Source organism: Populus trichocarpa, chromosome 11, assembly GCF_000002775.5.
Source record: "Populus trichocarpa isolate Nisqually-1 chromosome 11, P.trichocarpa_v4.1, whole genome shotgun sequence".
NCBI lineage: Eukaryota > Viridiplantae > Streptophyta > Magnoliopsida > Malpighiales > Salicaceae > Populus > Populus trichocarpa.
Genome location: NC_037295.2, coordinates 4,089,488 through 4,117,319, shown reverse-complemented (window position 1 = coordinate 4,117,319; position 27,832 = coordinate 4,089,488). Strand labels below are relative to the sequence as shown.

Sequence of the window (27,832 nt, the reverse complement as noted above, 5' to 3'; positions counted from 1 at the left end):
ATGCACACTGTTAAAGAGTTACCACACTTCGCGGTCAGAAGGATGCACCATCAGTCCATTAACCGCATCATGTGCTTGATGCCATGTCATGTGCTCAGCAGTCCTTGGTGACATGAATAACCTCTGCAGTCTAGGTGTGATCGGGAAGTATCTAAGTTTTTTATATGCCACTAGAGTCTTTCCCCTGCCAGTTCTAGGTTTGTAACGGGAATGCCCGCATGTCATGCACTCGGTTATCTCAGCATTTTCAAGGTAGTATAACATGCAAAAGTTAGGGCACATGTCAATTTTCTGGTATCCTAAACCAAGGGGTTTCATCATGGACTTCGCAGCATAGAAGTTCTCTTTCAGCCTATTCCCTTTAGGTAAAATGCTTCTTGCCCATTCAATAATCTTGTCATACCCGGCCTCACTCAACCCGTGATCTGACTTGATGGTGAACACCTGTGCTACGGCCGATAATTTACTGTGGTTCGTGCAGCCATCCCATAATGGTTCGTCAGAATCTTTCAACAAATCGAAAAACCTAGCTGCATCTGCATTAGGTTCTTCTTCTACGATTGGACATTGACTGACATTACCTTGATTCATTCTCATTGCATCCATAACCATATTTCTGTAAGGATTAGTGTTGTCATTTGCCGCTTCATGCACGTTGCTAGCACTAGAATTAGACCCAACCACCGTTTCTTCCATTCTCCTCTTACTAACAAATACTTCTCCATATGCATACCAACACTGGTAATTCTTCATAAACCCTTTGTGTAGAAGATGCATCATTACAACATCTGGATGCAGATACTTTTTATTTTGACACTTCTTGCATGGACACCTAATACCGCCTCCAGTAAAATTTCTGGGAATATATGTTGCAAAATTAATAAAACCCTGAACCCCGTTACAATAATCCATCCTCCGCAATTCTTGGAGTGAATCTCGATACATCCATGAACAATCATCCATGACTTATATCGAACCTTTATAAAATTATGATGACATCATGTATTAATTAACTAAGTTAGGTAAATAAACTTGCAAAAATATTACTTTACCTCGAGATTATCCAACAAACCAATCACAACTTCTTATAAATATTAAATATTCATTATCATTTATCAACGTCCATACAAATTAAAATATATAAATTTACAGAAATTATCACTCCGCAATACCATTGATAAAACTTTAAACGGACCCATTAAGCAAGCTATTAATTATTTCAAAATAGCACATGTACTTTGGTAGTTCCATAAAGTTTTAACAATTTACAAACAAATACAATCTTACAAAATCTAAAACAAACCATAACAGGTATAGAATTATACATTCATATACTACAAGTTTGTTTGAGAAATAACAATAAAACATGTACATCTACTAACAAAATACATATACTAAAAAAAAACTGACATTTAATTAAATGTTAAAATTTAAAAAGATAGAATTACTTACAAAAATTGATAAAATCCGTCGGTAAATCAGAACACGGATGCTGTGACCACAAAACTTCAAGAAATATAACTTGTTGTGCTGATATGAGGGAGATTTTTGTTTGTGGGGGAGGGTGGGCTGGTTGTTTGCAGATTGGGAGAGTTGGGATTAGGAAGAAGAAGGAGAAATAAGGGAGGAGAGGGTCGGCAGAGCTGACATATATTAACCTTTTCCGACGGTTTCACCGACGGAAACTCTGTCGGTGAGTACGTCGGTGATTTTGACGGAAAAATCGACACGTCACCATACAGATCTGCCATTTCAAAGCCCTCGGTGATTCCATCAGCAATTTAAAACGGCAAACCGGTCACGTCACTGTACGGGCTGTCTTTTTGAATTCGTCGGTGATTCTGTCAGAAAAAATAACCCGCCAAAACCTCCACGTCAGCGACCCGCTTTTTTTTTTAATTCGGAAAATTTTCCGTCCGTAATTCAGTCGGTAACTACCGACGAAAAGTTTCTGTCGGTAGTTACCGACTGAAGTACGGATGAAAAAGTGTCCGTTGGTAATTTCAACCTCAAATTACCGACAGACATACTCCGTCGGTAAATCCGTTGCTATTTAGCGAATTTCTGGTAGTGTTTAAATAATTTAAATAAAAAATATATAATAATAAAAAATAAACTAACAAAAAAAATCAACATAAAAAAGGTAAAAAATATTTAACTCAAGGCCATCCAATTAACATGCCAAATTTACAACAAGGTCATGATACTGGAGAAATCTTATTGAAAATAAACTAAATAAAACTATAAAACTCAAATATAAAAAAAAAACAAAAAAAAAATTGAATGATGAGCTCAAAAATAAATTAATTAGAAAAAGCAATGAAAAAAAATAATAATATCCAAATTAACCTATTAACCATGTAACCATGAGCACATGAATGATGAGCTCAAAAATAAATTAATTAGAAAAAGCAATGAAAAAATAATAATATCCAAGTTAACCTATTAACCATGTAACCATGAGCACATGATTGTGATAACCCTATAGAAATGAAAGTATATATATAAAAGATCAATTTCCAATAAATCAAATGTGAAATAATAAGATTCAAAAAAATCAATTTTCAAAAATGATCTAAAAAAATCAAAGTTAACCCGTATTAACCTTTGAAACTTGTGATCCTAGTCATAAGCATTGAACTGACCCTATAGAAAGCAAACCTTAAAAAACAACAAAGTATAATTTTAAATCAACAAAATATTAATGGATGAAATTGAAAAATAAATGCAATAAAAAAGGATCCAAAACAAAATAAATATCAATAAAAAGAATGAAGACTAAATTTAATATAAAAATAACTTGAAATCAAATACCAAGGGTCAAAAATAAAATTCAATTAGAAAAAAAATAGTAATCAAAAGAATAAGGACCAAATTTGATATAAAAATAAGATAAAATCAACTGATATGGGATAAAATTGATGAAAAAAATCAATAAAAAAGATAAAAAAGCAAAAGAAATAGCATTCAAAATAATGAGAACCAAATTAGATATAAAAATAAATAAAACACCTTTATATTTTGGCAAAGAGAAGAGTAAAAAAAAAGGAGAAGAAAAAAGTTCATTAAAGCCCAACCATTGCGCCAGTGTGTAAATGTACAACACTATATGGAAGATCATGACGGGTTGAGGCATCTTTTAGACGCAACATAATGCATCACATGTTGTTCGAAAGGTGTAGGAATCACCCACTCATCAACGTGTTAACCACTTTTATTATTTAAATAATTCTTATATTTATTAAAAGACCAAATCCCCCTCGGAACAACTTGATAATTAGTAAAACACCTGTTTGAAAATACAAAAAAATCTTTGGATGCTAGTTTGAAAAATCTTGATATTAAGGGTAGTCTAGTCATTATGCTATGCTTTTAAAATATAAAATTACCAAATTATACATGATCAATTTTATAGTGACTAATAAACCATACAGAAAAGAACGTATTATCCCCGGTAGCAAGTTTATTGATTTTTAATTGAAGAGGTAAAATAATAATTACATTATTATTTTAAATAATGATTTGTGTATACAGATACAGTGAATTCTTTATGTCAATATATTTTTTAATATGATTGTCAAAAAAATAAATGGTTCTTGTTATAAGACCCTTTTCTTGTCTTTTTTGCTGTAGAGTTGAAATACAATATGTATATATGGTATTGTATTGAAAAAATCTAAATATTATATAAATATATTTATATAATATAATATATTATACGCTGTTTATTTTCTATCAAATTAAAATATCAAATTAAAAAAAATATTTATCAATTCAATTCAATTCAGATGAAATCGGTATTAAATTAAATTATTATTTATAAGAAGGGACAAAGCAATCATTAAACATTAGAGGAATGACCAGAACCCCAGTAGACAGGATTAAAACCCGCAGACAGCAGGAAAGGAAGCCTACAATACCTTTCGCAGTCGAAACTCGAGGCAGTTGCTCCAAAAAAAATATTCCCATTAATGAAGTTGTAGGCTAGTACTGGATGAACGAGTGAATAACAACTATTTTTAAAATATTTTTTGTTTATAAAAAATTAAAATAATATATATTTTTTATTTTTTAAAATTTATCTTAATATTATTATATAAAGCGATTTAAAAATATAATTTTTTTTAAAAAAAAAACAAATTAAAACTCCCTTTCAAGCAGCGAGCTTTTCCCGAGGAATTCCCGGAAGTCTCTGCCGTGCTGTTAGCAAATTGCTTTAAACTTTAAAGTAGAGGAAAAAAAAGAAAAAACTCTTTTGGATAGAGCATGACAGGCGTGGTCTAAAGAGAAAGGGAAAGCAAGAGAAAAATGGAGGCTGCTATTAGTGGCTTTTTAAGCACATTGTGGATCGCTGAACACCTAACCACTCCAGCAGTCAAATCAAGTCTGCTTCCAGCTATAGAATAATCTAACAATCCCTTTAAAAGTTCTTTTCTTTAGTTTTAAAAAAATATTTACTTTTTAAAATTTATTTGAAAACGATTTAAAAATATAAAAAAAATTAAAATAAAAAAATTATTTCATTTGTTTTAAAATACTTTTAATACCTAAAAACAAATATGATATAATTTGTAAAGCAATAATTATAGGATCACTTTGAAATTTTAATTAAAATGTTTTGTTTAAATCTTAGATGAAGATAAATTTTGGATTATGGTGTAACCTGTTTTTTATTAAAAAAAATTAAAAAATTTTAAATTAATTTTTTAGTGTTTTTAGATCGTTTTGATGTATTATTGTAAAAAATAAATTTAAAAAGATAAAAAAATATTATTTTAATATATTTTCAAGTAAAAAATACTTTAAAAATACCAGATGAAAACTTAGAAATTAAGGATGAATTGTTTCATTGTGTATTTGAAGTTATGTTAAAGATAGACTGTTCACATTGGAAAAAAAATTAAAAAGCGGTAAATTTATATTAAAAAAAATTCACTTCTTTGAATTCTAATTAGTCAAGAAGGACATCCCTCTAACTATTTTGCTAATCTTATTTAAGAGGGAGCGTAATCTCCTAATCATTTCACTAATCTTCTTGAACATTGTTAACTTTTTAGGAGTAAAACATGTTACATCTTATGGTTTCCCAATACTTTCTATCGACTTTGGAAAAATGCATAGTTATAAATTGATGATTTGCTTCTAGGCTTGGATTATAAATTAGGTAAGTTAACTAAGCGGGTCAATAGATTGACCCGAGTTTATCAAGTTTAGTTTTTTAATTATTTAAAATTATTTTTTTCTATAAATTAAAAAAAATCCAAAACAATATTATTCTGAATAAAGATTAAAAAAATAATTGACTAAATTTCACTCAAGTTATGAATTAACCTATTGAGTATCAAAAATTAACCAGATCAACTCTCTTGACGATTCAAAAACAAACCCAGCCCGAACTAAGTTTTGAAACTACGGCCGTGTTTAGAACGCGGTTGAAACCATGTTTTGTAAAAATTTAATTTTTTTTAAAAATTAATTTTATGTTTTTAGATCATTTTGATGTATTGATATCAAAAATAATTTTTAAAAATAAAAAAAATATTATATTTCTAAATAAAAAACATTTTAAACCACAACCGTGACCATACGTTTCCAATACATTGAGAGTGTTTGGACGCGTTCCAAAAAATTTTAAATTTTTTTTTGCTTTAAATTTTTTTGCTTTAAATTTTTCATTTTGCTTTAATTTTTTTTCTCAAAAAATAAAAAAATTTTAATTTAATATATTTTTAAATAAATTTTTTTTTATGTCGACCACTGTTATAATTCCAAACTGATCAATCATACGAGTCACTGCACTGACCTAAGAAGAAGTTCCGAGTTTGATAAGTTCGGACAAATGTAGTGATCACAATCATACAGTGAATCACAATTCAATAATGGTATAGGCAGACAATATAGCTTGTAGGGACTCCTAAAGTAAGGTCAGAGTTCCCGGCCCTTCTTTTGATTAATTTTGTATTTGTTTGACTGAGGGATTAGTAAACATGTTCAATTTATTTTTATTTATTTTATTGGAATAAATTGAGAATATTCACATCAATACTATGGGCGTGTTCAGTGATAAAAAAATAAAACAGTTTTTCTTTTTAATTTTAATTTTAGTTTTTTTTTTCTTTTTCAATTTTTCCTTTCTAATAAAAAACTAGAGAACGTGTTCATTTATTAAAGACGAAAACAAAGTTTTTCATTAAAAAAAGAAATACATCAAAATTAATTAGAATTGTATAATTTATAATAATAATCTTAATATTTTATATCTATGATAATCTAATTACATAATATTAATCTTATTTCATTCAAATTAAAAACTATAATGAAAAAAAATATTATTAACTAAGAAAATCTTCATATTAGATTTACAATAAAAACTAAACTTATGACACTAGCTAGATATATATATAAAATCAATCTTTTAACTTGTATATAAAAGAAAAAAAAAATCCCTATAGTTCATGTTTTCTTTTCATTTATATAGATTTAAAAAACTATTTTTTCAATTTTATAAATTGAGAAGTATTGCATTTGAAACTTTCAAAAAAAATTTCCTTTTATTTTACTCCGATTTTTTTTTAAAATTGAATTATCGCCCATTTTCTAGATAGTCCCATACAATCACCAATGATGATCTCCTTCCAACATAAGAAAGTTACATGCACCTAAAGAAACAAAAGGATAAGAAAAGAAGAAGAAGAAGAAAGAATAGAAAAGAAACATTCCACCTTCCACGGTGCTAGTAGTTTCTCAAGGCCGGTGTTGAAGATACAAGTAGAAAGCCTCGACACTAAAGAAACCTTTTGGATATCATAAATCTAGCTTAAGCTAAAACATGGCGGCCACTTTCTCTCAGCTTGACCAAGACACAACAAGCAAGAGTTCTTCAAGCAACACCAGGTCTCCAAGAACAAGAAGCCCTGCTCCATTTTTATCCAAGACTTACGACTTGCTAGAAGAAGGTGGGGCTCATGATAGCGTTGATGATCATCCTCATGGCAAGAGAGTTGTTTCTTGGAATGCAGAGGGAAATGGGTTTGTAGTGTGGTCTCCAGCTGAGTTCTCAGAGCTCACTTTGCCTAGATACTTCAAGCACAGCAACTTCTCTAGCTTCATCCGTCAGCTTAACACTTATGTGAGCAATTACTATTACTATATTCTTTCATCTCTTCAACATTTAATGCCATGCCTTCTTATCAAATTCCAGCAACTTTCCTCTAGACAAAAATGATCCCCTTTTGTTTTGCAGTTAGTTTCTTTTAGGGTTCACCATATAATATATAGGGAAATTCTTTTAGCACGAGATACTGGGAATTTTAGAATATTTTTTGTCTCCTTTTTCTTAATGATCTGATCCAAGTTGAGGATTATCGATGAACACTATGAATTATCATGATCAGAGGTGATTGATTGTTCATATTTGACTGCTTAAAGTATAGGGTAAACAATGTCCTACTGCTAAGTTTAATGTACTTGTTGTATGACTTTTACAATTCAATCATGTGGGTGAGAGCCAGTTTTTCTCTCTTCTAACTAGGACTTTTTTAGGGAGCAAACCTGTACTCCATTTTTTCGTTAGAAACCTGCACTTCAATCTATGCAAGCACCACAGGCTAGTGGTTATACTGTTTTTATGATCTACGTATAAGCTACTGTATATGGATTCATTTTTTGTCTTGTTTAGGAATGCGGAGCCGCCGTTCACTTAAAATACATTAAAAAAATTTAAATTTTTCAAAAATATTACCGATCATCATCTTTATTTAATTTGGAATCCAAATGGGCCTCGGTTCTTTAGAGCTCGTTTGGAAACGCGGTTGCGGCTGCGTTTTTAAAAAATTTGAAATATTTTTTTTAAAAATTTAATATGGTTTGTATGTTTTGGATCGTTTTGATATGCTGATGTCAAAAATAATTTTTAAAAAATAAAAAAACATCATTAATATGTATTTTGGCACGAAAAGTTATTTGAAAAGCACCCGCAACTACACTGCCAAACACGCTCTTAGTACATGACTTTGTATCAAACCAGGATAGCAACATTTTAGGCTCGGTGCCATGAATCTCACCTTGTGATTTTATAGTGAATCTAATCCTCTGAATTAAAGCAGGGATTCAAGAAAACATCATCGAAGCAATGGGAATTCAAGCATGAAAAGTTTCAGAAAGGGAGGAGGCACATGCTAGTCGAGATCATTCGAAAAAAATGTGAGCCTAGTATGTTTCCAGCATATTTAAAGGCTTCTTCTAATCAAGAGAATGCAATAATTGACATGGAAGAAACTAATTGTTTGACGCTCATGGCGGAGAACAAGAACCTTCGAAGAGAGAAACTTGAACTGCAAATCCAAATAGCACAATTCAAGGCTCTAGAAACTAAGTTATTGGACTGTCTTAATCAATACAATATGGGAAACCACCAGAACAAAACCAGGAGGCTATGTTAAGTTCTGATGAAATTACAAAAAACTTGGCAAAGTCCTAGGAGTGCTCTCTCAGCAGGTCTCCTTCCCCAGTATATTGCTTAGTGTTTAGTTTCACTTTTCCCTAAATATTTGTAATATTGTCTTGATGTGTGAGAGAGAGAGAGAGAGATGCTTGTAGTTTTAGTTTTTGAAGTAGATTTATGTTTTTGTCTAGTTCTCTCTAGTGTGCGTTTTTTCTTCTACGAATGTTGTTACTAGGGGTGTTCACGGTTCGGTTCGGTTCGGTTTTTATAAAAAAAAGTAACCAAACTGAATTTTTTTTTTAAAAAAACCGAAACCGGTTCAAACCGACCGGTTTCGGTTCGGTTTGGTTTTTTAGAGAAAAAACCGGTTCGAACCGGTTTGGCTCGGTTTTTTCCGGTTTGGCTCGGTTTTTTCGGTTTGGCTCGGTTTTTTCCGGTTTGGCTCGGTTTTTTTGGTTTGGCTCGGTTTCGGCTCGGTTTTTTTGGTTTGGCTCGGTTTTTTTCCAGTTTTTTTTTGGTTCGGTTCGGTTCGGTTTTTTCAGTTCCAGGCTTAAAAAACCGAAACCGAACCGAACCGGTCGGTTTTTTTAAAATTTTAACCGGTTTAATCGGTTTTTTTTTACGGTTCGGTTTTTTCGGTTATTTTTTTTCCGGTTTCCTCGGTTTAATCGGTTTTTCGGTTTTTTTGAACACCCCTAGTTGTTACTGCTTTGTTATTAAACCAGGACAACTAAGTAGGTCCACTCGTAATTAAATAGGTCAACCCATGACTTCTTGTATATATTTTTTTATTTAAGAAAAATCTGGAAACTATATCTTTTTATCCAACTCAAAACTCATAACCTGCTCTTTGAATTAGGTTATAGATTTATAATTTGTAGTTAGATAGGTGATTAGTGCTATATATGCTGAATGTAAGTTGGATCAAATTTAACTGGAAAAATAAGTTATCAATATCATATATAAAAGAAGAAAAAAGAGAAGTATATTAGAAACTCATTGTGTTTTCGCTGTGACACCATTTCACAACAAGAAATAGCTCATTAAGAAGGTTTTTATACCACCGTTAAAGGCTACACTATGACACCGAAACATGCCACACATGCTGTTAAAGCAACGATCCAAAAAGCAAACCAAACAAAATATCATGAAGTAAGTATCTCATACTTATATTTAATCAATTAATTTAATTTAATTAAAAAAATATTTTAAAAAAGCTAAATTTAACAAAGAACGATAAATTATAAAAAAACTTGAGATAACCCAAGTTATTTACAAATTCAATGAAAAATCCCATATAAAGAAAATAAAAAAAAATAATAGAGCCTAATATCCAATTAAATAAATGTTAATAAAACTGAAAAAAACATGAGTTTAAAAAAAACAAACAAACCTTAGCGAAACTTTTAAAGTTGGGTTAATCTCTCAAAATCACAACCCGTGAAATCTTAGACCCGGACTCAATTAAGAAGCCCAATCCACAACTAATTTAATGTTAAATTATGAAATTGAGAAAAAAAAAATAAATTTAGAAACTTTACCAAAGTAAAAAAAATAGCAATCAAAAGAATAATGATAAAATAAGATAGAGTAAAAATAGAAGGAGGAAGAAATCATAAAAAAAAAAATCAAATGTAAAAATTATCTCAAATAACAATAAAAAGAATAAAGATCAAACTTGACAAAAACAAAATTAAAAAAGGAAAAAAATAAAAAAATTTAATTTTATAAATTATTTCAAATAAAACAAATATTAATCAAAAGAATACAAACCAGATTTAAAGAAAAAATAAATTGAATAGCTGCTTTAAAAATTTAAAGGGTTAGACTCAAAAATTAAGAAGGAGAGAGAGAAAAAAAAAGGTTGTTAACACAAAATCAAAAGTCAGCAAGTCACGTGGGCCATCTAGGAATGGAGGGGTGCCAAGACGATTCGAACGCCATCTTAAAAGCTATTGTTAGGCCTTCAAATTCCTTCTTACGAGTTGCTTGAATGGTGCAACCAGAACCTATATGCTGACACTTGTATTGTACTTATCAATCACTTTTATAAATAATATTTATATTTATTATATTGTTAAATTTAAAAATATGGAGAGTTGGGTGTGAAAATAAAAAATGAGAGAGAAAAAAAAATTATTAATATTAAACTGGAGGTTAGTAAGCCACCATGTTGTTTATGGATGAGAAACCGCTAAAATGATTCGAACATTGCATCCGTCGTCACCATATGGCCGTCAAACACCTCAATTTATCATCTATCAATATAATAACTATTAGATCATTGTGAAAAGACCATATGACCCTCATTGGTTTTCTTTGAAAATATTGCAATGATAATTATACATTTTCAATCTATAGTATGAATCTTGGTCTGAGCCCTATATATATATATATTTATGATCAATTATCCTTAATTAAGCTAATTTGGAAACTACCGCTGATAGCCCAATAAAAGCCCAGCCGAGCTCTAAGACCCGTTTCTCTTAAACCCTCCTGGCAGGAAAATAAAGCCGCTGTTTCTTTTACCCTGTATTTGCTGCGAAACCCTAACAATGAACACAAAACTAATCTCTAAAACCCTAAACCAAAATCAAAATGCAATCATTTCCAGATCTTACTACACCAACAAAACTAATAAAGCTACCCTGTACTCAAAGCTCAGTCCTTTAGGAAGCACCCCAAGTTTGGAGCCTGAGCTTGACAGTTGGATCCAAAACGGAAAAAAGGTCAAGGTTGCTGAGCTTCAACGCATTATCCACGATTTTCGCATGCGAAAACGGTTCACTCACGCCCTTCAGGTTTTTCTCTTTTTGGGTTTTTCTTGTTTCTTTTGTGTTTTGTTGATTTGGGTTTTGTTTGGCTGCTGAGAAAATGTAGGAAAGGAAAAGAAAGGAAGGTTGAACATTAAACTAATTGTCGATCACTTTGCTTAATGGTCAATGCCATTTTGGAATTTTGCCTCAAAATGAGTTTTCACAGAAAAAATGCTTGGCTATGCATGGATTTGACCGTATGTGCATCTCAACCGTGTTGGTGGATGAATTGCTGCCTTTTTAATCTATATATCTTTCTTTATGAAAACACATACAAATGTTTTTTTTTTCGGTTGATTAAAGATGCAATGTTTATAAATGGAGGTAAATGAGAGCATCAATTTTTTATTCATTTGAACTTTTTGTTATTAATGTTGGCTACCAAAGAATTATTTAATTTAATCTGCTACTCTTTTAGAATTTTTGTTCAGGTAATATATACTTTTATTGTATTGCCTCTAAGTTTGTGACACTTTGTGGGTGCAGGTGTCAGAATGGATGAATAAAAAGGGCATTTGCATATTCTCACCAAGTCAACATGCTGTTCAATTGGATTTGATTGGTAGAGTTCATGGGTTTGTTTCTGCTGAGAACTATTTCAATAACCTGAGGGACCAGGATAAAAATGAAAAGACATATGGTGCCCTTCTGAATTGTTATGTTCAGAAGCGTGAAACTGATAAGTCCATCTCGCATTTGCAGAAAATGAAGGAGATGGGCTTTGCCAAATCATCTCTCTCTTATAATGACATTATGTGCCTCTACACGAATGTTGGCCAGCATGAGAAGGTTCCTCAGGTCCTAAATGAGATGAAGGAGAACAATGTTTCACCTGATAACTTCAGCTACAGACTTTGCATGAATTCCTATGGTGCTAGAGGTGACCTTGAGGGAATGGAAAAGATGTTGAATGAGATGGAGCACCAACCGGACATTGTTGTGGACTGGAACTCCTATGCTGTTGCTGCTAGTTCTTACATCAAAGGTGGCCTTACTGATAAGGCCATTGATTCCCTGAAAAAATCAGAAACAAGGCTAGATAAGAAAGATGGAACTGGTTACAATCATCTGATTTCACTCTATGCTACACTAGGGGAGAAGACTGAGGTTTTGAGATTGTGGGATCTGGAGAAATCTACTTGTGAAAGGCCTATAAACAAGGATTATATCAACATTATGGCTTCTCTAGTGAAGCTTGATGAGTTTGAAGAAGTTGAGAAAGTGCTAAAAGAGTGGGAAGCATCTGGCAATTTTTACGATGTTCGGGTGCCAAATACCCTTATTATTGGGTACTCTGGTAAAGGCTTGTATGAGAAAGCAAAGGCACTGCTTGAGAACTTGACCGAGAAAGGAAAGGCGACTCTCCCAAACATTTGGGGCAAAGTTGCTGCAGGATTCTTTGACAAAAATGAGGTGGCAAAAGCTTTCAGCTGTATGAAGGCTGCCCTCTGCCTATATGAGGAGAATAAAGAATGGAAGCCAAATCAAAAGGTGATCACTGGCATTTTGAGTTGGCTTGGTGATGAAGGTAGTGCTGAAGACGCAGAAGCTTTTGTGTCCTCGTTGAAGAATGTCATCCCAATGAACAGGGAAATGTATCATGCTGTATTGAAGGCACATATAAGAGCTGGGAAAGAAGTGCATGGACTTTTGGACGGCATGAAAACTTGCAAGATAAAGGAGGACGAAGAAACTAAGAAAATCTTGAGCATGATGCAGAAGTAAATTCAACAACCTAAGGCCTTAATGTTATTCCATTGAGAACCACAATAACTCCCGTATTCAAATCAAGTTTGTTCCTGAGAGAATCATGCAATTGATGCAGCACTCCATTTTGGTTGTCTAGTTGCGTTGAAGCAATTGGTAGTTCACATTTATCAAGATTATTCCCTTGCTTGCTTCCAGTTGTCCATATGAAATTGTTCAAGCTAATCGTGATGGGTTTTATTTATATATGCTTGGTCCATTTAATTTATCAACAGCCTTATTCCATGCATAATGCATTGGCTGGAGTGCTGCTCGGGATTTGCTGTCTCCCCGTTCTTTCTGGTTTGAAGATAGATTTCTACCCCCACACAAATTAAAGGTGGAAGACAACCCTTCTCCCATAAAAACTACTTACAGTGTGTCGTTAGGAGATAATCCCATCCTTGTACTTGTTCTTTCTTTCTTTGTAGCATTGATTGCTTAAAAACTTCAAAGAAGCAAACATTAGATTTTAAGCTAGCAACAAAGCCAGAATTTGACACATTCAAGAAGGTAAATGCGGAGACATAGAATACGAGGCATAATTCATGTCCAAGACTCAAAATACGAGACACGACCTAAGCCTAAAAATAAATGGGCTAGGGTGTGGATCCAAGCCCACAAAACCAGAATGTATTTTACCTCTTTTAGATATATAAACTTCCATGAACTAAGCAAGACTACAACTTCATATTTTCAGCATCCTTATCACCTTTTTCATAATTTTTCTGTAAAAATTGACACCTTGTAGCCTCTAAGACGTCGTTTCTCCTACAACTTTACAAATTCTAGCATCATAGGGTCCATAAATTCAACAAATAACTTGTTTTAAAGATGCTGATGGTTCTCAGTAATCACATGATTCACATCAATTCATGTTCAACATCTTAACCTATTACCAGCTTAAAAGATATTTTGATCTCTTGAGGTTTTCTTTAAATCTCCTCAAATACAAATATTATGTTCTATTGGTTTTCAATATCATCTGTGTTTTCTTGTTTGCTTTTAAATTGGATTTTTAAGCTTATTTTCTTAGGCCTTTGAATCGTATTCTTTCCATACCTCCTCTGGGTTGTCATAAAAAGTTCTAAATCTATGATAACTGCAAGGACTTCAAATGCTTCCCTTAGGGTCTACAATCCGAGTGCATCCAAACAAGATTCCTTCGAAGAAACTGCGCAATTATTAAGCATCTGTTGCTTCTTTCTTTTTTCCCATATTGAATTTGTCAGAGTTCATGAAAAATCCTCGTGTAGATAGAAGTTCAATATGAAATAAATAGATTTTGTAATTTTCTGCTTCCTACTTGAATTTCTGAAGTTTCTAGTGCAATACATGCTCTCATCCAAGCATCTGACCTCTTCAAACAATTAATAGTCAGGAAAACTTGTCTGTGTATTTGATTTCAGTTGAACTGGCAATATGACCATGTGATGAAACCTCTATCTTTCATCTTGCAAAGGAAAGCATGTACATCCCAAGCAAGCAGTCAAGCACATGTCATGTATTGTGAGCCCAAAACCACCGTTCAGATTTTAGTCATAAGACTGCATTTAACGAGCAAATTTCGACATAACAGATCAACCCTTCACGATGATAAGAAACAGGAAAAGTCGAGCAAGTTGCAAGCACTAACAGATGACAATAGGACTCTGCGAGAGGGCTAATGAAAGCATGGACCCTACAATATTACCAGCTAGATTCATCCATCGTAAAAGCAATCCAAATCATACTTGATACCACTTGAACCACGTTGCAAGAAAAACTTTCATAATATAGCTTAAATCTATGATCTATCAGAAAACCAAGCAAGGCATCAGAACATTGATAAGAAAGTATATTGTGCAATCTTCAGGCTCATCACTCATGTATAACATCAACAGACATCACTAACATGAGTAGAAAATTTAGGTTTTGGCTGGTCATTATTTGAAAGAATCGATGTCAACCCTACTCAGATAGGGTGGATTTTAGTTCTCCGTTGTCTCGCAGCTCCAGTATAATATCACAACCGCCTATTAGCTCACCTTTGTAATAAAGCTGAGGAAAGGTTGGCCAATTCGAGAAGACCTTTAGTCCCTGCCTCACTGCCTCATCTGATAAAATATCAAAGGACCCAAAACTGACACCCTTCTCCTTCAGGGCATTCACAACCTTGGAACTGAAACCACATCTGGGGGCATCTGGGGTGCCCTTCATGAAGAGCATCACTGGCGAAGAAGTGATCAGGCTCTTTAAGTGATCTTCTAGAGTCTCCTTCTGAACAATCCCTTTCTCAACCAAAATCCTTTTAAGTTCCCCGCTTTTCTGCATCTCCAGCACGATGTCTGATCCGCCAATAAGTTCACCTTTGATGTACAGTTGAGGGTAACTGGACCAATTAGAATAGACTTTAAGCCCCTGACGGACTTCTTCGTCGGTGAGAATATCAAAGCTCTCAAAGGTCACCTTTTCCTCTTGAAGGATTGCAACTACCTTCCCACTGAAACCACACTTTGGCTCGGTAGGTTTTCCCTTCATAAACAACATAACTGGGCTTGAATTAATCAGGCTTTCAAGTCTGGAGGTCAAGGTCGTGCTCAAGCCAGTGGATTGTGTAATGCCGCCCTTTCCATTTTCACTTCCACTCACTTTTGCCTCAACGGAACCAATAGCATCAATTCCATGATCTCTGAAAACTTCTTTTAATTCACCACTCTCATGCATTGCAATTGCTATGTCACATCCGCCAAGAAGCTCTCCCTTGCAGTACAGCTGAGGAAATGTGGGCCAGTTCAAGAGCAACTTCAACCCGTCACGAACCTCATTGTCAGATAAGATATCAAAAGTTCCGAATTTCACATTTTCATCCTTCAAAATATCAATAACTTTTTGGCTAAACCCACACCTAGGAGCTTCAGGATTCCCTTTCATAAATAGCATGATAGGGTGAGAGTCAATCAGCTGTTGCAATCGATTTTTTAATGTATCACTGAGGCCAGGTTGTGCTTGGTTTGCTTGTGGGGAGGAGCCATTTTCTTTGGCAAACTCTTTCACTGTTTCAAGAACAGTAGGTCCAGCAGCCATTCCAAGGCTGGCAGGGGCTGCAGGTTCTCCAGGGTTAGCTGAGCCAGCAACTCTAGTGACTTTGGTTGCCAAACTGGAAGGATCTGCACCTTCCAATGTATCAACTGTCTTGCCATCCTGATGAAGAAAATGCATGAAATGGCTGGTTAGTATTCACAATGAGAACTATGTTTTCAGGAGACTAGAACAGCAGTAATCCATTCCTAGGTTGCTATATATACATGAATGTAGACAATCTTGCAAAAAATAGAGTATCAAATTGAAATTTTCAGGTCATTTTCTAATTTTTAGGAATAAAAAGATGATGAAAATAGGCCCTTTACGGTGACTTGAGTGTGTGCTACATATCAAGAACTTTTCTGGTTTACATGGCTCGGAACTAGACATTGTATATCCATCTACTTGCCGGATGCACAGTTCAGCCCAACTAAATCCAAACCTAGCAATTTTAAGGATTTCATAATTCGTGTGGTTTTGAGAAGTTGTGTAATACATGATTAGGCAGGCAGGTTTTGAAAATGAATGGTTTTGGTTTTGAGAAGTTTGGTGGCCTGATTAGTCAGGTGGGTTTAAAAAATGTTCCAAAGCTAAGCCGCAAAACCCACAAACAATATCACATGAGTTGGATGCAAACTTAATCCAAAATTTATAGGAGTATAAAATAACTTGCATCTTTCCACGGGATTATTATACAGCACACAATAAAAGCATGCAAAGCATACAAAAAAGTCACTACATCTCGTTTTTGTCTCAAAACCCAGACAGCAGTACCATGTATCTCATGAATTCTAGATAGTTGTTCTTAAAAACCGATTTTACTTGGCATTACTCCTTTCATTTTACAGACTGTAATAATGTGCTTCATGGATTTAATTTTGACCCAAATAAGAAATCCTTAAACCTGCAAGCTAAATGACTACACACTGCTCCACCAAATTATCACTTAAAACCATACGAATGACTTGCACAAGTGAATTACATAATTCAATTCATTAATCCATCTTCTACAAGAGACGATTAGAATCATGAAACCACCAAAACAGAGCAAAGTAATCAATATTAACACAGCCAAGACATGTCCTTTTCTAAGACTACCATTACAGCCTAAATTTCCAACAACAAAGCTGGATACGGATACTTCCTAACAAAACATCAATAACAACCCAAAAGAACATAAAAATCTCAAAACAACCCCTTTAAAAGAAAACGAAGATACCTTCACGAAAACAAAATAAGGCACAGAAGACACTGAAAAGGCCTCTGATATCTCTGGTTGCTCCTCTGCTTCAACCTACGAAACAAAACCCACATCACCAATTTAAACAAAAGCAAAAACCCACGAACATAAAAACAAAGAAATTCACATTACATACCGTGAGAAAGTGGGTGTTAGGAAAATCAGTGGAGAGATGAGAAAAGACTTGGTCCATTTGTTTTGAAGCATCACACCATGATGCCCAGAAGTGAATGATTACTGCTTCTCCACTTTTGGTTATGTTATCAAGCTCAGCCTTTGATTTCACGTCCTTTACCGACCCACTCTTTTTTTTTTTATTCCAGCCTGCAACCACACACTCGCAGAAATTTGCAGACACAGCACAACTTCCCTTTCCTATATTTATCAATAGAAACCTGTGTCTTTGTTTTTTCATTCAAAAATATTTTTTATATATATTATTTTTATATATAAATATTAAAAAAATATATATATATATATATATATATATTTCAAACTGAAAAATAATATCACAATCTCAAACACTGCATACTATTCTTTTATTTTATTTTGTTTACTAGGCTACATTTTGACCCCATACAATTCAACAAGTTTCAAAATATAGCTTTAATTGGGACCAAAATAAACTTTACCTTTTCTTCTGTCGGGGAATCATCAACTTCTGATGGCACCAACGCAAGCATACATACATCCGTATCAGTCACCGTCTATTTTCAGGGATGCCTTATGTGGGTCCTTTAATGTGGTAGTGTAGGACACGTGTACGCTTGTGATTGAACAGATGATAGGTGAGTCGGGCCCACAGATAGTTTGGTTATTATTGTGTGCAATATATAGAAATATGTTTAAGTATTTTTAATCCAAACTTAAAAATCACATGTGCTTGAAATAATTCAAAACCTTTTGATTATTTGAAGAAGTTTATCTGTGCACATTGATAGATTTAAACGACAATATTACTTTATATGTATAGCAGTTGTATAAAGCATAAATATAATTAATGCTCGATTTTATCTTCAAGAGTAATTTATCTTTATTCAAACTATTTAGATTAGTTATTAAATTAATGCCCTGTTTATTTGCTGGAAAATAATATATTTTTTTTAATGAATTCCGAGAAAATAAATTATTTTTCAATATCTGATAATGTAATGAAAAATAAACAATAAAAAAAATAAATTGAAAAATAATAAAGTTAAGAAAAAAAACCACCAAGAAAATTAGCTTTATGGAGTTGCAAGAATTTAAACAGTGAAAATGAACTTAAATTCAAAAGTTGATTGAAGAGTAGAAACATTATTTATGCTCATAATTATATCAAACTTAGCTTTTGATATTTTATAAACTGGAACCTGATTCATTAAAAAAAAAAAAAAAATTTAACACTCGTTAGGATTCGGCTAACCTTTTTCTAATGCCATTGAAAGTATTAAGCATCTCAAGAAGGGAGCTAAAATCAAGAAAGTTGAAACATATTACTGGATTACAGAAGACGAGTGGAGAATACATCAAAGAATGCATCAAATTTTATTCTTCGTTGCTTCTTTATAGTGTTTACACGGTCAACATTTTGATAAATAGTAACTTGTCAACAAATGATCATGACAATGATTCTCAAAAAAAAAAAAAAAAAAAAAATGGTGGCTGCTTGCCTGCCTCTCAAGAAACCCACTTGATTCCATGTTGTATGCTATTTTTTGGCGAAACTCAAGCGCTTAGGGTTGATATTATCCAATTGAATTAGTATTGTTCCAACATCCGCTCCTTCAGTCCAGTTTATCGATTCCTTCTCTAATAGCTTCATAATCTGCAAAAGTAAAGGGGGTAAGGTATAAATTCTGTTTTGGATCCTTCGGATGTGATAAGTAGAACTTGTAAAAGTGAATCATTTTTGGTTCAATCTCTCAAATAAAAGAATCAAAGCAATCTTACCAATCTTCTACGAGCCCCTTTCGTGACATCCACCTCATTTGTCTCAATGATGACTTTGAGGTCCTTGAATGCTGAAGCAAGAAAATTGACTTTGATAAGATACATGACGAGGAAATTATGAGGGCAAAAGAAGGCATGATGATAGCTTACATGGGATGCCTGAGAGTAAGAGAAAATTACTCTTCAAGGAGCGTATTGCATCTTTTGCACCATGTTCATGCAGATCAAGCAACATCTGGTCTTGAGTCTCAACATTTCTGATAATGAAAGCAACCAATAGATTAGAAAAAAAGCAAGGAGGGAAGCAAATACAGATTTATAATGCAAAGAGAAGAGAAAAAACAAAGAGTGCACACCATTAGATACTAAATGAAATGGAAGAAAACATAAACAAAAATCACTAACTTGGTTCCAAAAATCTTCTGAGTAGATTCCTCATCTACCTCATAAGCCTTGTCACGAAAAAAATTTCCCTGCAAATACCAAGGACATTTATAACTAAAATTATTATATTATCCAACAACACCTTCTAATTGAAATTGACACAACTGAGATGCTGTTGAAACCCACAGCTAAAAGCATACACATGGAACTTCCATTCGTGAACATTTCATTTTGGCTATGAACATTTCATTTTGGCTATTATGCTACCCATACTCTTGTGTTGACCAGCTCTACCAACCAGTCACAACTTGGTTTTGATCTTGCGGTCAACTAATTGATAACCATCCAAGAAAATAAAAAATATATATATCTTGTTTGTATCTTGAGTGCCGATCATGTTGCCAGAGAAAAAAAAACGTGATGACTTGTAAACAGACATCTTGCTTTGTGACACAGTCAGAAACCTTACCTCGTCCATTAGTTTGTTTGCTCGCTCATCATCTCCCTTGGCAAACGCATCACCAGCCTGACAAGGAACATTCTTATTTTAGCATGAAAGGTGATTGACACAAACCACATTGCAGATTTCTTATGCAAAAGCTAGTCTGAGCTATCAAATTGCAGTAGCTTGTAGCTATTAATATTCATAGGAAATTTTTTCTCATGTTACTAAAATTATTAAAACATGTTACAGTATCATGACATATATAACCAAATTTACTCAGGAATTGCAAATTTACAAAATATAGGTATAAATGCCATTATCATAGGCAGACCAAATTTCAGGAAAAATAGAATTAGCAACTTACAGCTTTGTAAAATTCATTCATTGTGGTCCGATACTCCTTCCAAGCTTTACGAAGAAGATGGTAACTATCATCTTCATCTACATCTTCAACTGATAACACTACTTAGCATAAAGAGAAGAACATTAACAAACCAACCAAGAAAAAATTAACAAACTGAAAGGGGATATAGCATTTTAACCAAAAAAAAAAAAGTCTATACAGTTCACACAAAAAAGAAAAGAAAAGAAAAATATATATATAAAGCTCAACAAGACAGGATCAGAACCATTTTTTTGCAGCAAGTGAAGAGGTCCATAAGCAATTTATTACCTTTTCTTTTACAAACACGGATTCTTACTAACCCCACATGGTAACATGTAAATGTCCATAGAGATTGTTTTTTGTTTCTTCTGATGAAAGAAGTAAAATTTATCAGTGTCTGAGACCTATTCAAAGTGCATCATATTGCTATTAAAAAATGCAATATTTCAGGGGGGAAAAACAAATAGAATTTGCAACATGAGTTTACAAGCTGCAATGATAGGCCTGGGAGAGAGCGCAGGCATGCCCATTTAAAACATTTCAGAGCAACCAGCAAAACACCTGCCCTGAACTTTATTGCCTGATGCATCCCTTAGTTATCATCAAGCCATAAAATAAGAAGGAAAGAATGGTGCATATCACTGAATCAGTGCTTTAATTCATACCAGAGAGAAACATTACAAACAGGCCATCAAACAATTCTAACTCAAGTGACAGTGAGCAAATATGAAAGAAAATTGTAAGTTCCCAGATCCATGCAAGAATATTTCAGTTTGTTTTTTTGTTTCTTTGGTGAAGGGGGTGTTAGGGACTAGCAAAAACATATCCAACGTGTTGCTCAGCTCTCCATGAATTAAAAAGCAATGTAGATGCAGCGAAAAGAAATCTAGTCCATAGAAGCCAAAAAAGGGGCTCCAGGTCCCAAATTTCTTCTGAATGAGCTACTAAAGCATCCAAGCCTTCTAACTTTCTATACAAATTACTTCGTTAATGAAGTTCATCTCAAAAGAGTTCTTACCATTGTCATAATCTTGCAGAGAGTCCATAAAATCAGTCCTGTTCTCTAAGGTAAAGTCAGTAGGAGGTTCAACCACTGGCTCTCCATATACTATTGACCTCCTCTCAGCCTTTGTTATTCTTCCAGATAACTCCCCAGATCTCTCAGCACCATTAAAAAGTGAGGCCAAAATTTCCTTCTGGAGGTTGTTTTTCTCTTTCCCCTGGCCAGGTGATCCTCCCCCATTTGCATTTGAAATTCTATTTGCACTGCTGAGCAAATACAAGCAAACAAATGTATTATGATGTAAAATAATCAAAATGATAAGCTGATCTTTCCTTAATTATGAGAAAAGTATCCTATAGCTTAATAAAAGCAAATTATTTAACTCGCTAGAAATTTTGCAAGTATCATACCCTCCATAGGAACTCATAAACTGTAAATTTTTTTGACATGAAGGTCCTCCACTATTTGACCGTGCATCTGTGAACTGTAAGACAATATTGCAAGAGGAAAAAGATATGTAAATCAAGTATATCATTATAACCCTTAAATTGGAGGAAGTTCACTTAATTTCAAAGATGATAATGTGAACCACAAGACAAATACCAACTTGTTGAGGGAGAAAAAAAGCAGCACAATTGAACAATTGACACATCCATATATTTCAATTGAATAATTAATTGCACACTTAAAAACCATGAAGCCAGTCATCATGAGCTTCTTACCACTAAACCTCTTCTTTAATACTAGGAAGAACTGTATTCAATAGACAACTAATTATTGAATTATAATCTCATACCAACCAAGAAGAACAAGAGTAAAATTTGTATCACATAGGACAAACAGGAAAGCTTTGGCATGTAAAATACTCTCCCAGCTTTACTCAAGCCTGTTTAGGAGTGTGGTGGCTTCTTCTCGGATTTGTTTTTTCATTTTTGATATCACCACATCAAAATATTGGAAAACACTAAAAAAAACATCAATTTAATGTATTTTCAGGGCAAACAAGATTTTGAAACGCACCCAAACACAGTTGCAAACTCAATGCCAAGACTAGTAACAACTGACTTTGCCTAATTACTCAAATACTCAAGTTAACAACTAGTACAAACTAAAAGTTTCCTGTAAGATATGCACTAAATGGTATGTACAATGATCCCTCAATAAATGAGGATTTTTCTAAACAGAGCTGGTCATGCTAACCTTTCCAGTGGATCTACCAACATAATTGTTCCTTTTGTCCAAAATCACTGCTGACAAATTAAGTAGTTTCTCCATGCTCTGAAAGGTACAAAAAGAAAGAAAGATTTAGAAATGCTTACTACCACAGATGATAAGATCACATTAATTAAGAACAAACTAAAACACACAGTATCTTCATGAGTTACTTCATCATGCATATTAACTTAAAAGTTTCATCCATGTTCATCAACGATGTTTAAACATAGGTTCTTTGATAGGCTCATTGAGGAAGATCAGGGTGAAGTTCATCAGTTGAGGCATCCTACTAAAAAGAACTGAAGCTTTAGCACATGTACGCTGGTAATACTCAAGTAGTTGGTTTGGTCATGATGGGTGGTTCCAGTTACATTCCACCTTAAAATTCCCTCACAACAAACACCCTCAAAATTATATAAACTTTTATAAGGTAGCCATACTTGTGGGCAAAATAGCATACTGAAAGAATGGCTTATTAGTCTAAAATATAAAAAACAAGCCATGCACCAAAAAAACGTCAATAGTTGCACAAATTTTAGGGTTTCTTGAAGGCAATCATGTTGTAATCACAAATTTTAACTATTAAAGCCCAAGCCTTGTGGCTAAAAAATCTAGCCTACTTTTAAAAGGCCTTTGTTCACTGTCACCGTAAATCCGTGATACCTTTTAATCCTCTCAGTTAACTAATTTATAAAGCTCAACCATTGGAAGCAACCAAAAGTATATAATTCTGAATCCTAGGCAAGCAACAAATGCCAACCTACAATATGTCCCACCTATAAAAGCATCAATGCTTTAACTAGCAACAAGTGAAATCAAGATTTGGTTTTGAAAATAAATGATAGAAAAGAGGGCATTTGGTAAAAAAAATCAAAATAGTCCTTGAACATTGAAGAGGACATTATACATACCTTTTGCATATCATACCCACATGTATCTGCAAAATCAACATAAAACCTGATTAGCGATCTGGTTGGATAGTTCATTTGCATATAGTAGTGCAGGCTCGATTCTTTCAAGATCTAAATCCTCCATCCCATCTCAAATTTAAATCTTTAATTGATTGAAGATTTATGTTATTTACGAAATCATACAGAGTAGGTTACACAAATCATATAGAGGAGATCTCACATTTTATTAGAGAAAATCTCATCAATTTAAAACAGATTCCACTAATTCCAGATATTTTTAAAGGTAGAAGTTACAAAACAGCCAATTACTAGGGAACAGAAGGTTTCACATCAATATATGATTGAGAAAAGAGTTAAAGCATTGTTTACCTAGAGCTTGTCGAATCATTTCCCTATCCAGCTGGAAGCCATCTCCTAGCATTTTGAATAAAAAATCTTCCATATCCTCGTGCATACGATCATGCTTTGATTGGGTTTGTTTGGGTTCTTCTCCCCAAAGTTCAGACATTGGGAACTCCTGCGAGTCCAATTTCAATGGTTTGGTTGCGGCACAAGAGCCATTGCCCACTGGCATGGATCTAATGTAACTTTTTCCGAGAACACTTGAAACGGTGCCTCCTGAAACTGGACGCCATTTTTGCTTTACATTTCTGAACTTTCCATTTGCATCACATTTCTTCAAAATATAACCATTGGATGACTCAGAAGATCCTTCACTCAGCATAGCCTCTCCATTGGATGAATGACTTGAAGAGGTAGAGGCACCTCCCTCCGTATCTTGAAGAATTTGAACAGTCAAATCTGCATTTCGGCCTGCCTTGCAATAAGCAGATGCTATTTGTTCAAGAGAAAATTTAGAACCAAATGCCTCAAGCAAGACCTCCAATGCCTTCTCCTCATCATCACATTTCAATATGTTGGAAGTAGATACTTCCATTTCAATGCACTACTGAAAAAAGGAGAAAGAAAATTTTCGATAATCAATTCAGCATATTTAATTGGAATGGAGAGATCATTTCAGCATTCACATAAACCATGTCAGAAAGGAATTGAACGATAGCCCTCACCAAAACAGCAAATGCATACACTAGAAAAAAGGAAAAAAATGTCAGATTCACTAAATGCAAATCCAACCTCACATCCATACTACAGGCAAGACATGCTGTTTTCCCATCTGCATACACCCACAAAACATCTAAGCAATAACAAACATGATTATAAAGCATTGAATTCATATGGGCCAACAGAGTAAGAACCAAAAATAAATTTTTACCGAAATCAAACAAAGCAATCAAAATAATGATACCAGTAATAGAAATGAATTTAATGAGGGTGGGGCGTCACAAAGAATTAATTTGAGAGAAAAATGCTCCATGATGCAAAAAAGAAACTATTAAAGCAACAAAAAATGAACATAAAAAGAGAAGCTCTTCCTAAATAAAAACCCATCTCCCAAATAATGCAGTCTGCATATAGTCTATATGCTTAACAAAATGTCAACGACGAAACAAATCACCATGAAGATGATGCAGAAGTAGTGAAACCAATCAAAAGATCTATAATTTATATCCACTAACTCGTCTTTCTATTGAAGCAATCAAATGTAATTTAGAAGCAATTACATTTACACTAAAACTGGATTCTGCTTCCAACAGAAACAGACACAAGCATGCAGAGAAAAAAATCCCAATTTGTTATTTATTTCTTAGAGTCCTGAAACATGTAAAGAAAATTCACGACCATTACATCCATATCAGCTAACAGAACAAGAACCAAATTAAGCCAATAATAAAAGCAATAAAAAACAGTATAAATGAAAGGCATTCCAGTAGTGCTATAGAGGCTATGCCCACGAACGAATTCGACTTTGAATGGTAGCAGACAGAAACCAAAAAAAAATGCATAACAGTTGCCAACCAACTTACTAAGCATAAAAGAATTATCTTAACCCCCCCCCCCAAAAAAAAAAAAAAGAGTATGGAAGCCAGTCAAGCCACTAAAAGTAAACAAGAAGTAATAATAAACCAGATTACCAGAAATGTAGACTACTTATTTGACAAAATGTCAAAACCAAAAAAATTAGAATCAAAACGCATCAAACTTTGTAAAGGTTCATACTTTGTATCCAATTACCAATCTTTGGCTACCAAATTAATCAAATTTGATTGAAAGCTATTAAATCTACATCCATAAGTCATAAAAGATTTAAATTCCAACAGAAATAGAAGAAAAAAACTCGCTTCCCCACAAGAAACATTTTCACAAAAAAACAACTGAAACCCAAAAAAAAATTCTTTTTTTTCTAAGGAGAGTGAACTGAAGTAACTAACCAGAGAGGCTTTGGCGGTGAGAACTTGTAGGGGGAGATAAGCTATTGGCCTCAAGAGGTTCTGGTCAGGGTATGGTTTACATATATATATATATATAAAAGAAATGGAAAAAACATGAATGTTGATTGAATAGCGTTTTTATTTTTATTTATTTTGAGTATCAGTAAAAAAAGAAAAAAGAAAAAAAAAAGGAAGAAAACAAAATGATTGCCTTTTGGCGCTCAATTGAAGAGTGAGTACATGTTTTGATTCTATTGTTATTTATTTAATAGACTTCCTTTTCCTTTACAGGTTGGGTTTTCTCCTCTTCCTTCTCGTCTCATCCATACGATGACAGAACAGTTAAAAAAGTGGTTGATAGATTATTTAAAAAAAAAGTTATTTAAAAATATATTTAAAAATTATTATTTTTTTATTTTTTAAAATTTATTTTTTATGTTAATATATTAAAACGAATCAAAAATATATAAAAAATAATTTACATATTACTTGGAATTTAAAAGAAATCATGAGAAAGAAACTTCTTATAAAAGTTGCTCCATATGCATGAGTCATGACTCTTTGAAAAGGAAAAAAAAAAAAAGAGTGTTCAACACAACAATTATATGCATGTTACTTGGATTCAAAGATTACAAGTTATTCAATCATTTTAAAAAATAAAAAAACAAAAGAAAATTGTAGCGTATGATTAAGCTCCCCTCTCAAGTTAGTTTGGCATGATCATATTTTATTTCTGTGTATAATATTTTTTTAAAATAGTTTTTTTTTTAATATATTAAAATAATTTATTTATTTATTTTTATATAATTACATTAGAATCATCAAAACACACTAAGAAAATATCAATTTAATGTTTTGTCAAGCGAAAAATATTTTTAAAAAACATCCAAAAGCATAAAGATATAAAACAGATTTATGGTTTTAAATGGTAATACTACTAATGAAATGTTGGTTTAGTGGTTAAGGCACTGCTATATTTCTATAAAGATAAAAACACAAATTTGATCCCCATAAAGCGTATTTATTGATAGGGGTAGCCACGACCCCAAATAGAACTAATCTTATTTTTTAAACGGATGTGAGATATTCGAATGAAAAAAAATAACAATACCAAAACTACTCCACAAATAAAATTTGTCAGCAATTTTCCGTGGTTTTTACAAGGGGAATTCGATCTTTCTAATCAAAGTTAGAATTTCAAGCTATCTTGAAAATCCACACGATTGAGCTTTGATCTTTGATCACCATAAAAACAAAACAACTATTAGTTTATCACTTTATTGCACATTGATAGAGCATCCATACAAATAAAATAGGCAAATAACAATCTAGGTGGTGGCCCAGTAGTAAGAGCTTAAGATCAAGAGGTTTGCTTTTTCTGTTGTCTCAGATTCGAGTCTTGTGGTTACTCATATGATAGCCACTGGAGGCTTACATGGTCGTTAACTTCAGGATCCGTGGGATTAGTCGAGGTGCGCGCAAGCTGGCCCGGACACTCACGTTAAACTAAAAAAAAAAGGCAAATGGGAAAGAAAAAAAAAGAAGGGGTACACTACAAGATTTAACAGTTTTACCGATGAAATTTTTTCGTCGGTGTAAGACACATATTCCGTCGGTAATTAATTTACCGACGGAAATGCTCCGTCGGTGAATCTTTCGTCGGTAATTTTTTTTCCGTCGGTAAATCTGTTGGTAATAAAAAAATAAATTTATCCGCTTCATTTCGTCGGTATATCCCTCGGTAATAATATTTTTTATTACCAACGGATTTACCGACGGAATTACCGATGGAAGTTCCGTCGGTAATTATTTAAAAACATTTAAAAAAATTCATTTTATAAAATTATAAAATAATTAAATTAGCATAAATTAACACTGTATAATATATACTCAAAATGCTTGGAAAAAAGAATAAGAAA

The 27,832-nt window shown here is 33.2% G+C and overlaps 4 protein-coding genes across 5 annotated transcripts; 2 read left to right on the top strand and 2 right to left on the bottom strand.

Moving 5' to 3' along the window:
- The first annotated feature begins 6,654 nt into the window (after positions 1 to 6,654).
- Positions 6,655 to 8,643, top strand: LOC18103014 (heat stress transcription factor A-2b). The gene is made up of 2 exons (XM_006377285.3): positions 6,655 to 7,129; positions 8,106 to 8,643. Exons 1-2 carry the CDS (start codon positions 6,830 to 6,832, stop codon positions 8,439 to 8,441), a joined length of 636 nt encoding a protein of 211 aa, XP_006377347.2. The 5' UTR covers positions 6,655 to 6,829; the 3' UTR covers positions 8,442 to 8,643.
- A 2,245-nt stretch (positions 8,644 to 10,888) lies between these two features.
- Positions 10,889 to 13,234, top strand: LOC18103013 (pentatricopeptide repeat-containing protein At4g21705, mitochondrial). Its single transcript, XM_006377284.3, has 2 exons — positions 10,889 to 11,244; positions 11,746 to 13,234. Exons 1-2 carry the CDS (start codon positions 10,999 to 11,001, stop codon positions 12,982 to 12,984), a joined length of 1,485 nt encoding a protein of 494 aa, XP_006377346.2. The 5' UTR covers positions 10,889 to 10,998; the 3' UTR covers positions 12,985 to 13,234.
- A 1,524-nt stretch (positions 13,235 to 14,758) lies between these two features.
- On the bottom strand, positions 14,759 to 17,738 carry LOC18103012 (monothiol glutaredoxin-S17). The gene is made up of 3 exons (XM_006377283.3): positions 17,445 to 17,738; positions 17,288 to 17,362; positions 14,759 to 16,188 (listed from the first exon to the last, which is right to left on the bottom strand). The coding sequence occupies exons 1-3, from the start codon at positions 17,721 to 17,723 to the stop codon at positions 14,956 to 14,958; spliced, it is 1,587 nt and encodes a 528-aa protein (XP_006377345.3). The 5' UTR covers positions 17,724 to 17,738; the 3' UTR covers positions 14,759 to 14,955.
- Positions 17,739 to 18,759: 1,021 nt separating this feature from the next.
- Positions 18,760 to 26,084, bottom strand: LOC18103011 (putative nuclear RNA export factor SDE5). Of its 2 annotated transcripts, none has more exons than XM_052456933.1 (12): positions 25,914 to 26,084; positions 23,953 to 24,532; positions 23,584 to 23,609; positions 22,658 to 22,735; positions 21,868 to 21,941; positions 21,473 to 21,723; positions 20,434 to 20,531; positions 20,094 to 20,150; positions 19,646 to 19,713; positions 19,391 to 19,497; positions 19,241 to 19,311; positions 18,760 to 19,115 (listed from the first exon to the last, which is right to left on the bottom strand). In XM_052456933.1, exons 2-12 carry the CDS (start codon positions 24,518 to 24,520, stop codon positions 18,999 to 19,001), a joined length of 1,515 nt encoding a protein of 504 aa, XP_052312893.1. In that variant the 5' UTR covers positions 24,521 to 24,532; positions 25,914 to 26,084; the 3' UTR covers positions 18,760 to 18,998. The 2 variants fall into 2 exon arrangements, with proteins under 2 accessions (XP_052312893.1, XP_052312894.1); XM_052456934.1 differs by having other exon boundaries at positions 21,473 to 21,720; positions 25,914 to 26,083.
- Between the last annotated feature and the right edge of the window lie 1,748 nt (positions 26,085 to 27,832).